Below are 14,829 nucleotides of genomic sequence, written 5' to 3' on the forward strand. Positions count from 1 at the left end.
AGCCTAACTGCAAGCACCCCAGGTACAACAGCACTGTCAGAACCACACACACCCCCAACACTGTACAGAGAAGAGAATCCCACATGACTGTCAGTAAGACTGTCACCTGTTTCAAGTCAAGGATGCGTCGGGTAAGCTGAATCTTGTCTGCATTCTCTTGTAGCAGGGCAGTTAGCAAAGGTTTCTCTTCCTAGAGGGACAGATAGAAATGGTTAGAATATATGAGATATTGAAGGCACAGTGACTGCAGTGTTACAATTTCATCCCAATCCTAAGAGATGCAAGTGGAGTGGTTTGGTTTTTCTTCAGAATACAGACTCCAATTTGTAGACTAGGAGTGGGGAACCATTTTCACTCCAAAGGCAATATTCCCTCCTGGGCAGGACTAGAGGCAAAGGTAGGCAGAGCCAAGGGTGTCACTCTAACCTTTGTACAATAGGCTACATTCCAGCCGTATGAAGACAGAGGATTCTACATACGCCCCTCTAACTCTCTACATCTAGGCAAGCAAGAGCCCCAAGGGCCAAATGGAAAGGAAATTATGAAAATCAATTAATCTTGCTTCTATTTTTGTATTCAGGGCTGTTTTCCTCTTTTAAAGATTTAGGATTTCTAAGAATTTAGAACGTCTTGTTATGGAATGGAATTTGGGGGCGAAGACAAGAGCACATGGAAATTGCTATTAGATGGCCAGTGAAGTCAGCAGACAGGGGAGAAAGCAAACTATAGATGCCATGGGGAAATGACTGCCTTAGCTCCCTATCTGCCGTAACCAACTACTGTCCAAATTTTTCTGACCTTTGCTCCAAAACCTTGGAAGATTTTTTGAATGCTTTCTTTTTAAAATGTAATCTATTGAGTTAATTCCATAGGTGGATTTCAGAAAAATCTGACCAGCTGGGGAGATCCTTCCATATATGTGTCCGGCATCTGCAGGCAAAACATAAATTCCTCTTCCCTATGGCTCTGTATAGCTCTTCCCTAGCTCTCATTATTATTATTCTCATTATTATTACATTTCTATCCTAAGGGAGATCAGGTCAGAATAGATATATATTATACATGCTGCAGAAACAGGGGAACTGAGGGTTGGCCCTGCTTTGGCACACACCTTCTGCCTGATCCAAGCTTCTAGTTGCTCAGCTTTCTGGTTGAACTCTTGTAAGTTTCTGAGTCCGCTCACTGCTTTGCTCTGATTTGCTGCCATCTGCTTCAGCAGTTGCCACTGTTCGCACAGGGTTTGTAGTCGCCTCGCTATCTCGGCACTGGAGTTTGACTGGACAGTAAGCTGGTCACCCATCTATGGATGGGAAAGAACATAAGAGCACGTGAAGAGCCCTGCTGGATCAGGATGATGCCCAACATCCTGTTCAAACAGTCACCTGTGAGAAGCCTGCAAGCATAACCTGAGCATATCAGCGCTTTCCTCACTTGTGATTCCCAGCACTGGTGGAGGAAGGGGGGTGCGGTGGGTGTGGTCCGCCCCGGGTGTCATCCCTGAGGGGAGGTGACATCACCGCTCGCCCCGCCCCTGCAGGCAGCTAGCCACATCCCGTGTGCACAGCATGTGCACCACTCCGCGTGCCGGAGCAGCTAGCTCCACCTCTGATTCCCAGCAAATGGTATTCAGAGGTATACTGGCACTGACCATGGAGATAGAACCCAGCCATTGTAGCTAGTGGCCACTGATAGTCTTATCCTCCATGAATTTGTCTAATCTTCTTATAAAGCCATCCAAGTTGTTGGCCATCACTGCCTCCTGTGTTTTCCCCCTAGCTCTGATAATAACCATCTTGAAGTGATGCAATCAAAACTGTGCACACTGTTGCAAGTGTGCTCTCTCGGCATAGATATAACAGCGTTATGACACTGATGGTTTTGTTTTCAGTCCCTCTCCTAACGATCCCTAACATGGAATCTGCATTCCATGGAGAGGCGGGACTTAAAAGTCATCCAGTCTTGCCAGAGCACTGATTTCATGGAAACTCTAGAAATCAAGAGTGCAGAAACAGGAGGAAACACAGAGATGCTGGACTACAGTAGAGGGAGCAAGGGTGAACAGGATTCAGGTCTCTCTTCAGGGCCGTGCTGCAACCTAAAGAACTCAAAGCAGGGAGGAGAGGGGGCTTCCAGAGACCTTGTTGTACCTGGTTCAGTTTGATCATGGTATTCTCAAAGTCTTTCATGTCTCTTTGTAACGTCTGTGCTGCCCGCTCCCATTCCTGAATACTGCAACCATCCTTCAGGTCTCGGAGTTTCGCTCGCACCCATTTCTCAGCCTGAAACATGAAGACAAATGCCAAGATGGGATGAGAAGACCATATTGGGCTAGATGGGCAAACAGTCTGACCGGGTAAAAGGTGACTTCCTTCCAATATTCCCCTACAGCAGCATCCAGATGTTGTGAACAGATGGCTGCTCTGGCTGGGACTCATGAGAGTTGTGGTCCAGAACATCTGGAGGATGTCAGGTTGGCAAAGGCTGCCCTGGAGTTAACCTCACCACAGATCCACCCCGGAAGTTTCAGAAGTCAATCCATAGAATGGAAAAATGCTAAGCAGATGCTTCAAGCACTGAGTGACAGAGTGGCACAAGTATGAATTAATTTATCTTAATTATGTAGTTACCCATCTACACTGCTCTTCAGATACCAAACTCATAGTCATGTCTACAAGCACTAAGACATGTTCCAGCTATGTGCTTGGGATTAGCAAGAGCTGGAAAACAGGGGAGCAAAGAAGCTGCTATGTGCAGTGTAAGAGCTCAGCCTGGGTTTGGTCTGAGCTGCTCAGATTGAAGAGCCAGGCATGAATTAGCAGCTTTACAAGAGCAGGTGGAATGCAATTGGTCCCTTGTGTCACCTGGCCAATGCTAAACTCCTGAGTGCCATGTGGGTAACAGGCTGCCTGTTTCTACCACCGTGACAACTAGCCATGGTGCTGCAGAAAGTAAAGTGGCTGAGTCCCATTGCTAAGAGTTCCTGGTTCAAGACACCTGGCACAGAGAAGAATGACAGCCACCTTTCTCACAGGGCTGCTGTGAAGTCACATGACAAAAGCTACATACCCAAACATTCTGATGTAAAAATAATACACTTTTATTATCACCTAGATGTTCCTCCACCGGGCTGAGACTGCTATTCTGTGCCCCCTTCACCTCAAAGAGATGGGAAAGAAATCGGATATCTGTGGATTGACCCCCTCTCCTCTGATCCTCCATCCTAAAGACAAGCTGCCAAGGATGACCTCATGCCATAACAAACAGCCTCCCTCTAGCCAAGGGACCTTGTCTCCTTCCGTCTGCACGTTCCTCTCACTTTAACAGAGGAAAGACCTTTGGCAAGGAAAAGGCTGCCTTCCCTTCCTCTCTACTGTAGTATGGGAAAGAAGAGAAGAACATGTTCCTGCTCTACCGAGACACTGAAGGGGATTTGTTCCTCTGCCAATCTCATTTTCTTTTACCTGCATCATGTCACAGTTGAACTGAGCTATGTGAGGGCTCCATTTGGAAAGGTCGGCCAGCCCTGGGCTGCTCTGGAGGCAAGGCTTCAGCCCTGCTACTTTGCCTGCCTGTATGTTCTTGACATTCTCCTTCCAGGGACCTGCAACAGCACAGCTTGACATCTAGGACAGAGAAACAGAGGGAAAGAAAAAGTTTGTTTAGATTTGGTCCACGTCTGATAAAGGGGAAGCAGCAATGCCCTAATTGAGCTACAGGGGGGTTTCGAACTGACGGCCTTGTGAAGTAAGTTAACAAGATAGAGTCTTAGGCTATGTATGCACTGTACCTTTAAAGCTTGCTTCCACTGAAATCCTTCAGGTTTTTTTTGTATTATCCGTTCACTGCAAGAATCTTGTACGCAGTGAGTAAATGGTTCATCTTTCTCAGCCCATATGGACAAGGCTGGTGGTATAGTTGAAGACAAAACTCTCTAGAAGTTCTTTCCTGGAACTGCTACTCGAGATCCACTAAGGTGCCAGAGATCAAGCCTAAGGCGTCATCTATGCAAAACATAGAAGAGGAAAGGCCCTATCTTTAACTTCATCTCATCTTGCCTCTCTCAGGTTCGGCAGAAGTAAACCTATTTCTGCAAAACTCCCAGCCCTCAGGTAAAAGAGCTTTGCTCCCTGAACAAACAGGGAGACTTTTTGTCTGCCTGCCTTACAAATGAGCTCAGACCCTGCTCCTCAAAAGCAGTCTAGAGAGATACTTATTTTAAGTAACTCATCAAATGGGAGAAAGTCTGGATTTCTTCCAGGCTTTGTTCTTGTGGTCAGAAATGATGCAATGTTCTGTCACCACTCCAAGACCGCTAAGGTCAGCCAACTGCAGAAATGGCTTTCCTCCAAGCTCAGCCCAAGGTCCAGCTGCAAACTACCATGGAGGGCTAAATTTGTAAACAGTATCTCAAATCCCACTGCAGGAAGAGAGGTCAGTACTGGCTGCTCTTAAATGGTAGAGCATGGAAAGAGAAGCTTAACACTACTGAACTCAGAACACTGACAGCACACATACCAGAGCACTTATGAAAAATACGATTTGAGACCGTCAAGCAGAGAAGGTGTAAGTCAGGAGGGAAATAGTTCATGATGCATAAAGAGCACGACTCAGAAATGTAACGATTTTTAAATTAAAGCTTGTGCGCATATTCCCAGCAAAGTTCATGCTAAGGGTAGGTCTACACTGCAAACACAAGCTGGTTTCAATCCAGTTTAATGATCGGTTTCACACCCTCAATGATTCCTGGAGATAAGTTTCCTATAAGGTAAAAGGTAAAGGGACCCCTGACCACTAGGTCCAGTCGTGACCGACTCTGGGGTTGCGGCGCTCATCTCGCTTTATTGGCCAAGGGAGCCGGCGTACAGCTTCCGGGTCATGTGGCGAACCAGAGCAGCACATGGAAACGCCGTTAACCTTCCCACTGGAGTGGTACCTATTTATCTACTTGCACTTTGACGTGCTTTCAAATTGCTAGGTTGGCAGGAGCAGGGACCAAGCAACAGGAGCTCACCCCGTTGCGGGGATTCAAACCGCCGACCTTCTGATCGGCAAGTCCTAGGCTCTGTGGTTTAATCCACAGCACCACCCGCATCCCTAAGTTTCCTGTAAGTGTATGTAAACTAGGTGGTAGGGGGAGAGACAAAAGCTGCTGCATTATTCTGAGTCAGACCATTGGTCCATCTTAGTTCATCACTATCTACACTGACTGGCAGCAGTTCTTCAGGGGTTCAGACAGGGGACAACCCAAGCCTTACCTGGAGATGCCAGGGATCGAACCTGGGACCCCCTGCATGTAAAGCAGATGCTCTGCCACTGACTCTAGAGCAAAAGATGTCTAGCAAAGAATTCTCATCACCTCATAGAGGGCCCCCAACACTGTCGAACCAGTTGTAGTGTAGGGGCATCCAAAAAGGAGACCTGAATGAAAGCCAAGAGGTTTGGCATGGGAATGTCTCAGAATACAAATATGGAATGAAAACAGAAGAGACTGAACAGAAACAGGACAGCAAGTGGCATAGGGTTGTCAGTAAGGACACACATATCTGCAATGGAAAAGTAGCTCCCTATCAAGACTGGGGGCAGCACAACAGCCTCATAAATTGATCATGGCTAGACACATTATAGAAAACAAGAATAATTCTTATTCTTATTCAAGAAGGGGGAGGGGGGAGCCACTATTAAAGGGACTGGACTTTACAGCATAGATGACTGAGTCCTTGATAATCTATAGTTGTTTATAGCCTAAGCTATCACCCTTCTAATGATGTCCTGTTCAGTTTTTGCATGATAAGCTTGTGGACATGCCCCAGGCATAACCTAATTTCCTCCCATGACATTTTCCCCAGAACTTTTTTTCATTTGCATTTTTGTCTGGCAGGATATAGCGAGGGAAGCTGGAAATGAACAAGGAAGACACTTTGCACAAGGACACAAAAAAGAGACTGTGGTGGGGCACAGCCTTTGAAAGATTGGAGGCGGGCACAATACCCTGACATTTCCCATTAGCTTGTGCCTTCAGACAAAATGGCATGCCATGTTCTCATGGCATGAGTGGTGGCCTTTCAAAGGACGCATTAGAAAGTGATGAACTGGTAATGGTCCTTTACGCTGGATGCCAATTAGCTGAAAGAATATGCAAACTGGTACCAGGGTCTCCCAGATTACATGTTTATATACTGCACTGAAAGAACACACATCTGTACATGGAAAAGCTATGAGAGCTCCCCCTTCAGACAAGACCCCATAAACCTGGAAAGGTGTCGTGCGAATCACGAAAGCTACAATGCTAAGCAGACACATTGGTGATTAACTTCTACTGAACTTGGCAATATTTCAGAGCAAATGTTTTCAGGACTGCACCACAAGATATCTTCTGTTGCTACTTCTACATCCCATATATGAATCACTTGTGCAGCTTCTCATGGAATGTGCTCTTCCTTGGTTCAGGTAGCTTTTTGTACATGCTTTAACAGAGTCAGAATGTACAGCCGCAACACAGGCAGCCCTTAGAACAGGATGGGAAAACTGAACTCTCTTAGACTCAGTGGTGTAGCGTGGGTTGTCAGCACCCGGGGCAAGGCAAGTAATTTGCGCCCCCTAACCCGTGAGCCAGGTAGGGGCAGAGAGCTGCGGGTGCGAGTGCGCCCCCCCAGATGTTGCGCCCGGTGCGGCCGGCCCCCCCTGCACCCCCATGCTACGCCACTGCTTAGACTACAACTCCCATCATCCCTGGCCACTGACCCGGCTGGCTGGAACTGATGGGAGTGAGAGTCCAATGGCATCTGGAGAGCCGCAGGCTCTCCATCCAAACCTCAGAATGTGTGCACCTCCACTTATATAGGTAGATAATGTACAGAGAAACTGTGGAGAGACAATTAATTTGTAAAGGCTTTTTGCATCCTTGAGATTTCAATGATCTATCGAGGAACACAAGGAATTCTCATGGGCTCATTCCTTCCTCTTCATTTGACTGCACTGCTCTACAAGGACAAAAATGAAAGCATGCAGTCCATATTCTATAATTGAGTTTGCCTTTATTTCCATTTGAAAGGACTCAAAATAGTCACCAAGGCTGACAAACAAAGGGCTTATATATTAGAGGGGGTATAAAGGCACATACCATGTGAAGAGGAGCAACTCTGCCCAATGAAGAATGGCCACTAGCCTGGGGCCTCCTAGAGTCTTGCTTTTCTTCTTCTATTTCCACCTCTTTTCTGAGAAAGACCTAAAAAGTGGGAGGAAACAGATAATGGATGAGGAGAGTGCAACCTCATCCAGTTCTGAAGAATATTAGAGAATACTTGAACTGGACAACTAAGGGCTGTTCGCGATTCAACGGCAGAGCGAAGAAGAAAGGAAACTTCTCAGGGGCAGACTTCATCACATTTGCCCAACTGCAGCATTAAGCAAGGTCTCATCCAAATTATGTTCTTAGGTGAGCATCACATACCCTTGCTAGCTAGTCAACCACAATTTCAACAAAGCCTATCTGCCAGCTGCTACTGTGTCACAAATCTGCAGGCAGCCATTCCATGAGAATACGGAGCAAAGGCTCGTCACTTTGCAACCCTCTTCAATCCTTTATTATATTTGGAAATACTGCCTAGTTCCACTCTCACTCTTGGAAGAACAGTGCAATGGGAGTAATACTTATTCCTATTTTACATCTGAGGTACAGAAGCTAATACGTTACTTTCCAAAGCAACCCAGCAAGTACGTGACTAAAGTTAATATCCAAAGCCACCTCAAAAAGCATAACATTCTGGCCAATGGACTCACCTCTTTTTACATATCATTTGCTATCAAGAAGGAAAGGAAGGCATTACATTTCAGGTGTTATCTGAAGAGGCAGAAACCCTGAAGTCTAACAGAACTATACTTTCTCAGGATTCAGATCTTTATAAACACTCAGCGCTACCTATGCCAGACATTTATCCACAAAGCCTGAAATATCAAATTAAGTAATTTGAAGAAACGTTCTTCACCTATACCCAAAGACTTAGCATATGGGGTGGGGGGAGGTGAGGGGGGAGGGAAGCAGGAATGAACACATCTGGCACAGAACAGTGACAAATGTCAAATGTAACCAGGAAGGATATGGACTGTAGTGACACAGAACATTTTGTTCTCTGTCTTCCATTAGCAGTAAAGGAAGGTACCTCTACATTGGGCTATAAGCAATTCACACAAGTGAACAACCAATGTTATTAGAAGCAAAGGTGACATGGTGCTAGACAAAGTACCATAGGTTTCTGTGGGGGAACAGTAAATCAGCTCCCAAACACCCAACCCAAAGCTATGTAATCTACATTTTTTTGAGGGGAGACTTGCTGGAGGTGGTTGTAGCATGCTTGTGACTGAGCTCAGCAGACATGAAGAACTTTCTTTTGGAAGGAACAAAGGATGAACACAGCATGGGAGCATCATCATTATTTATTGTGTTCCAGAGAACACAACTGCTTTTCAGAGTTCATGATTCAGAACAAAGGAGAGCAGGTGGTTTGCTACTGTGGTGGTGGCTTCTGAACCTTAAACTGGGTATATTAGAATACAGTGGTACCTCGGGTTACATACGCTTCAGGTTACATACGCTTCAGGTTACAGATTCCACTAACCCAGAAATAGTACCTCGGGTTAAGAACTTCGCTTCAGGATGAGAACAGAAATCGTGCTCCAGCGGCGCGGCAGCAGCAAGAGGCCCCATTAGCTAAAGTGGTGCTTCAGGTTAAGAACGGACCTCCGGAACGAATTAAGTACTTAACCCGAGGTACCACTGTATTGACAAGCTATGGTCTGGGAATAAGAACAAAAATAGAGGTTAAGCTTGCACTTAAGTGCACTCAAGCATGACTACATTTTAAGCACATATTAGAAGTTTATGTTGGCTTTTGGTACTGTTTATTTCCATCTTATATGAGCATTCAATATCTTGCACTTTTCTAAATAAGCTTGTTGGTTGTTTAATTATTGTTGGGCTTACAACAGCAGACATCTAAGCACATTTACTTGGAAGAAAGACCCTCTGGACTTGCTTTCAACTTTTGTGAACTGCACTGCAGCCCAAGTGTCATTTATGTGCAGAGGGGTCTGGTTAGGGCAAGTTAAGTAGCTTTGAATGCCTCATTTCCAACAGGGCTCCAAAATCTCTTGAGATTTCTGGTGGATCATGCAAGCTTGGGGGCTCAGTTTTGCAAGCAAAGAAATGATAGCCCAAGACAAGCTTCTTGCTGCTCAGAAGATCTTCAGTTAGCAGGAGGTGGGGGTGTTTTATAAATGTATGAATCACCATATCACAATTTCTTTGAAGTATGTACACTCCCTCTGTTCATTACTGGAGTGTACATCTGAGATCTGGCGTGGGTGGGTGGGTGGGTAAGAAAACCATCAGCTAGGCCCCTGAAGCCAGGCTACTCCTCTCCAAAACACATACGAACAAGAATATTCCACGACGGATTTTGCAATACATTTTGTTATCCAGATAAGACTTAAACTATCAAAGCATCCAAGAGATGAGGAGCTCAAACAAACAAATTAGACTTCCCAGCCTGGACAACTATCCTATCAGTGCATTAGGTGATGCTTTGCTCCTATCCTGTTTATGGAATGGTTGTTACTGTGTCTGGCACAGTGCCCTGTGGTCTGAGATGCTCACGGTTAAACCTGCCCACATATTCCCCACCACAACCCACTTGGCCCTTCTCCAGCCAGAGCTCAGTAATGGGAGATAAGCTTGCAGGTGACATAAGTGCTTTATTTACATACGAAGCTCCCTCAATCCATCAGCTGCAGGAAAACAAGGCTGTCAGCACAAAGATGATCTCATCCTTCCTGCAGAGCTGCTCTGCTTGGATTGCGGAGGCAGGACTCCCCTCCCTCCCCTGCCATATCATCCCATCCAACAAGCAGCAGCCGGGAGCACATGTGAAAACAAGAAACGAGTTAGTCTTTCTGTTGATTTGGAAAGTAGAGGTTGCAACTGAGAAGTGACTGGCTGGAACCTTTGCTGGCTGGTGTGACTACACAAATGAGGGCAAATGTATGTCTATCCAAAGGAAGAACTAGCCTGGGTCATATGAGGCTCAATGCCATGGAAACACAGAAGGCCTTATAGACAGACTCTTGGCTGAGATGTCAAGGTCAATTTGGAGGACGCTTTCCCTGGGGCCTATGAGATAGCACAGTGAGGTAATGCCTTTACCAGACACTACAGAGAACCTGACAAAATCCTGACTTCACTCAAAACCGAAATAAGCCGGGTGTCCTCAGTTTATCCCATTGGGGCATGTTTCATAATTTCACAAAGCTGATGTGTCACAAGGATAGAATTAGTCTCAGTGTTACTTTCTTCTTCTCTGAGTGTATAAAAGTTCTGCAGAGAAGTGGCTAGAAAACCGTTGCAAGTAATGCACCTTTGTAATGGGGTAATGGATCTTATGTGATTCAGAGACATCCAATTTTAAAAGGGTGCTTCTATAAAGTTTGCTTTAACAAAGCATCTCTTCAGGGATTTGCCAGCCCTTCCATGCATAGACTTTACAAATACAGGCAGAACAACCAGCCCTCAGATCTGCTCAAAACAAGCCTAGTACTAGCATAGCAGGAATAAAGGGCATTGCTAGGGTTGTCTGTATACAAAAAAACAACACAAGTCTGAGCAAGAAATGAAAGCAACTCTGGGTATGGTTTTCAAGCACTGGCAAATACTATGTAGAGAGACTCTGGATTACAAAAGTAGAAGGCTGCACCAGAATGCAGACTGCCTTTTCTTTCAAGCCCAGGAACCACTGCTGCAAAGAAATACGAAGTCTTTCAGCTGAGTACCTCCGAGCCTTTACCAGCATCACTCTGCTCACTACCCCTATAAAAACCTGCCCATCATTGACATGCCTGTGGGCGAAGCATGATGGAAAAAGGAAACTTAGAGGCTTACTAAAGATATGGGAAGCCTTTCCTGGGCTTGCCGTACCATGCTCTGCTCGTTGGTTTCTCACTACATCATCCACAGGCCATCCAAAAAGGCAGATGAATCCAACAGATAAGAGATGGAATAGAAATGATATAATAGAAGGCAAGGCAGAACTAGAAATCCCTGGGCTCTGTTCCCAGTTTTGGGAAGGGTTGTATGGAAAAGCCATTGTAATCAAAATAAGGATTAAACTATCCAGGATCTACAGCTATCTCTGACAAGCAAGGCTGGTGCTGCTTCTATCAATCCATCTGCATAAAACTACCATCAGACACTGCAAAATATGATAATGAAGGAAACTTCGGTGGTGATTCAAAGGAGGCAGGTGCTTTGTTTCATCTTATCCCTACAGAAAAAAGATGACATCATCATCTCCTTTGAGATTCTGAACTGTCCCTTGTTCAGAATTATTTTCTACCATGATATGAGGAGTAGTTCTGCTTCCTTAGTTTCAGGCAATCAAAGCTCTCAAGATCATCTTCCTCAACAGATAAAAAGGGGGAAACTTAAGCTATGACAAACCCTTGAGATGCATATTGACCCATACATAACCACCCCTTCTCAGAGTGTCTTCTCAGAGGATCCTGAAACCAAGGGAGAGGTCAGGCCTGATGTGACTGTGATATAGAGTGGAGCAATGCACTCTAGTGTAACAAAACAAAACAAAACAAAGTAAGGCAGGGGAGGAATATAAAAGACCTTACCTTAAACTGTGCTTTCCCTGTTCTGCAGTTGTTGTTGTTGCAGTTCCTCTCGCAACGGCTATGAGTTGATGTTTCCTCCCCTGGATTAGGTTCTCCGTGCCAGTTGGACAAGGTGATTTTCTTGATGGAGCGGGACAGGGAGTTGCGGTTGATGCGATCTTCATTGGTGGCCACCTCCTCAACGGGGCTGGTGCTGTCAAACCTACCCTCAGAGGACACGGGAGAAGCCTGAGCCAGATACAGAGACACACGCTCATTGAGGTTTTGGTGCAGAGCATGATTATCCAGAGCAGCTATGTCAGGACAGCTGTCTCCTGGAAAGTCCAGGGAGCACTTGGGTAGGGAAAGCTTGGTGGTAATAGTGAACGGCTGGACCTTCCTTGCTCTGCTGCCAGACATTTCTCCCCCTCGCATTGGCCACACAGGAGACAGGGGAAAGGGAAGGGGAGAGTGGGCCACCAGTCCTGAACTCTAAGAAGAGACTATAAAACACATAGCAAAGTCACAAGAGATTCTTCTCCAGCCTCTTCCAAACCATGCAGATGCAGAATTTGCCCCTCAGTCCTCCTGGGAACTCTCTCAGAAGTTAAGCTTGCTCGGAAATGTCTGACGGAAGGGGACTTCCAGTCTTCTTCGGCTTCCAGGCCTGAGAAATCACGCTGCTACCACCACGCCAGGCCTCTGGTCAGCAATGGTGGTGTTGCTTTGCTTCCCCATCCATAATTCTCCACCAGCAACCAAAAGACCATGAGTGTGGGGTTGTGGGTGGGAGCTTGGTCCTGGCTTCAAAGCGAAGAGGAGAAAAGCATTCAGCGAGGCTGGAAGCTGGAAGCGTTTTGTCTGGGGGTGGATCTTGAGAAATGAGATCAGAAATTAAATCTTCTTCCTTGGGAGGGCTGGAGTTGCTGATTGCTCCCTGATTGCTCTCCCTCTCCTTTGGCAGGCGGAGAGCAGCTCCTTCTCCACACGCACTCACCCAGAAGCTAAAAATGTCCCTTCAGATGCTGGAGAGAGAGAGAGAAATTGGCTGCAGCGCGGGGTGAAGTCGGTTTCCTCCTCGCTCTTTAGGGTGCTGCTCCACTTCGAAAGTCTCTGCATGAGTGGCGGCGAGGACGACAGGTGGTGGCGGTGGGGCTACCTACCTGCAAAGTTGGGGCTTCTGCTGCTGCTGCGGCCGCCCCTTCTCCTTGGCGTCTCCCTACAGAGCTCGCCTCAGGCGTCGTCCACCTTCTTGCGCAGGTTGAGGACGCAGAGGAGGCAGGTGAGGAGCGCCTCGCGGGACTGCCGGGAAGTCAGGCGGGCCCCCAGGCGCCGGAGCAGCGGCAGGAGGCGCTGGCGAGCCACCAGCAGCAGGCGAGTCAGCAGGGTGCGCAGAAGCAGGAGGGCGAGCAGCGGGGCGGGCATGCTGCGCTCCGGGCGCTCGGCGGGGATCTGCGAGGGGAGGCACAGAGACACACACCGCGGTCAGAGCAGCCGCGGCACGGAAAGGCGCGCATCCTGCTCGGTGGCCGAAAGCAAGAGGGGAAGCGAGGGAGGGAGGGAAGGAAGGAAGGAAGGGAAGGAGCGCGCCCCCACCACCACCCACCCACCCAGGGTTCAAGCGGGCCTGTTTCCTTTTCTCCCTTTCCCTCCTGGCCCCGTCTTCACTTCTCTCCCACTCCCGGTCCCGGTTCCAGTCCCGATATTTAGCCCAGCCCTTCAGGCAGGGAGTTCTTTAGCATGAGGTAATGCGGCTTGGGCAAAGGGGAAAAGACGGCTTCCAAAAAAACGCGCAGCCTTCCTCCCTCCCGGGGGTGGAGGTCGGCCGCTTCCCAGAGGAGGTTCGGGGTGCAGTTGGGGGAAAGGAGCGCGGATTGAAGAGGGGAGAAGAGGGACGCCTCCGAGACAAGGCAACGAAAGGGCGCGCCCATCCCGTCGCGCGCCATGCGGGAAGGGGCTCCGGCAGCAGCTGGAACGAACCGCGCCTCTCCGGCGCCTTTGAACGGCCGCGCGACAGAAATCCAACAGGTGAAGCTTTTCCCAGCGCGGGGCAGCCGTACTGAGGAACGTAACGCTTGCTGGATTTCTGCCCGTGGGGAGGTTGTTAAAGACAACAGGAGCCGCCTCAGCTCCTCACTCAGACGCGCACGCCGCTACAGCTCGCGCTCTCTTCTTCGGGTTAGTTGCAAGCAGCCTGAGGGAGTTAGTTGCAAGCAACCTGCGAGCCACGGAAGAAAAGGATGGGGCAAACTTTTTCCCCTCTTTTTTTTCCTTCAATCTCATGCGTATGCTTGAAGTGCATTTTCCCTTTTAAAGCCTGCGCGCATGTTCGCCTAAAGTGAAGATATAAAATTGCGCGGGAAGTAATGTAACCAGGCCACCAGCCCCTTGCTAGCTAGAGGATGGGGTTATAGAAAGGAACTGCGCGCGCGAAGGTTCTTTGCTTTCCCGCTTCCTGTACTATCGAAGGAACCCCACGAGCCCGCTTCCCCTGCTTATTGCTGCGCGTCCTCCCCTGCAGCCTAGCGCACGGGCCGCTGGAATCTAGGGGAAGGGAGAGCGAGCGCGCAGGCGGGCGGAGGGGAGAGGAACGTTCCCTGCAAGTGCCCAGAGTTGTCTTAGCAACTGAGCGCGTCGAAGGCGATGATGCAATTGAATTCCACAAGGATAGGCTCAAAGCGCGGGGACTCGGAAAGGAAACTTCCCCGGGCGCTATGGCAACGGAGAACACGGACTCCAGCAACCTCCGGGCAGGGGAGGCGGGACTAGAACGCTGGACGGCCAGAGACTGGGACGGAGCCCGGATCGCTGATTGTCGCTTGCTCCCGGCCTGGCCGAGGATCCGCGCTCCCTCCTGCGGCGCCCCGGCCCTTTTCAGGGGCTGCTGTTGCGGAGCCGCAGCCCAATGCGCGCTGATGGGGGGGGGGGGGGCGCGTTCACTGTGAGAAAGTTTCTCAGTATTTGCTCTTCACACAACTGGGCAGAAGACACTTCTCTGGAGTAATGTCAACTGCGGCTTGCATTATACATTTATTTATGAGCTAAACAAGCTATAGCTAAGGGCCCCACTCTCTTGGGGGCCCCCAAAAAAATTAAAGAAAAAAAACACCTGGATGTACATTTCCAAAATATAAGATAAAAAATAAATTAAATAAAACCTACATATACAGCAACAGTGTT

At 48.0% G+C, this 14,829-nt stretch overlaps 1 protein-coding gene and 1 long non-coding RNA gene across 8 annotated transcripts in view; one reads left to right on the forward strand and one right to left on the reverse strand.

Annotated features, from left to right (window-relative positions):
* Positions 1 to 14,801, reverse strand: part of LOC310674865 (uncharacterized protein) — a 41,736-nt gene extending 26,935 nt beyond the window's left edge. For 4 of the 7 annotated variants that reach the window (XM_083434617.1, XM_083434616.1, XM_083434614.1 and 1 more), the window contains exons 1-6: positions 11,671 to 14,801; positions 7,121 to 7,225; positions 3,462 to 3,623; positions 2,148 to 2,279; positions 1,112 to 1,300; positions 107 to 190 (exon numbers count right to left, since the gene is read on the reverse strand). In XM_083434617.1, the coding sequence (XP_083290743.1) occupies positions 107 to 190; positions 1,112 to 1,300; positions 2,148 to 2,279; positions 3,462 to 3,623; positions 7,121 to 7,225; positions 11,671 to 12,084 (1,086 nt within the window). In that variant the 5' untranslated portion in view covers positions 12,085 to 14,801. The remainder of the gene's footprint in view (positions 1 to 106; positions 191 to 1,111; positions 1,301 to 2,147; positions 2,280 to 3,461; positions 3,624 to 7,120; positions 7,226 to 11,670) is intronic. The other 3 variants (XM_083434619.1, XM_083434618.1, XM_083434615.1) reach the window with 1 other exon arrangement.
* LOC310674893 overlaps positions 1 to 14,829 on the forward strand; it is a 457,828-nt gene that overhangs the window by 57,556 nt on the left and 385,443 nt on the right. The gene's annotated exons all lie outside the window — the stretch shown is intronic.

Source organism: Podarcis tiliguerta, assembly GCF_965153285.1.
Source record: "Podarcis tiliguerta genome assembly, chromosome: 3".
NCBI classification, from domain to species: Eukaryota; Metazoa; Chordata; class Lepidosauria; order Squamata; family Lacertidae; genus Podarcis; species Podarcis tiliguerta.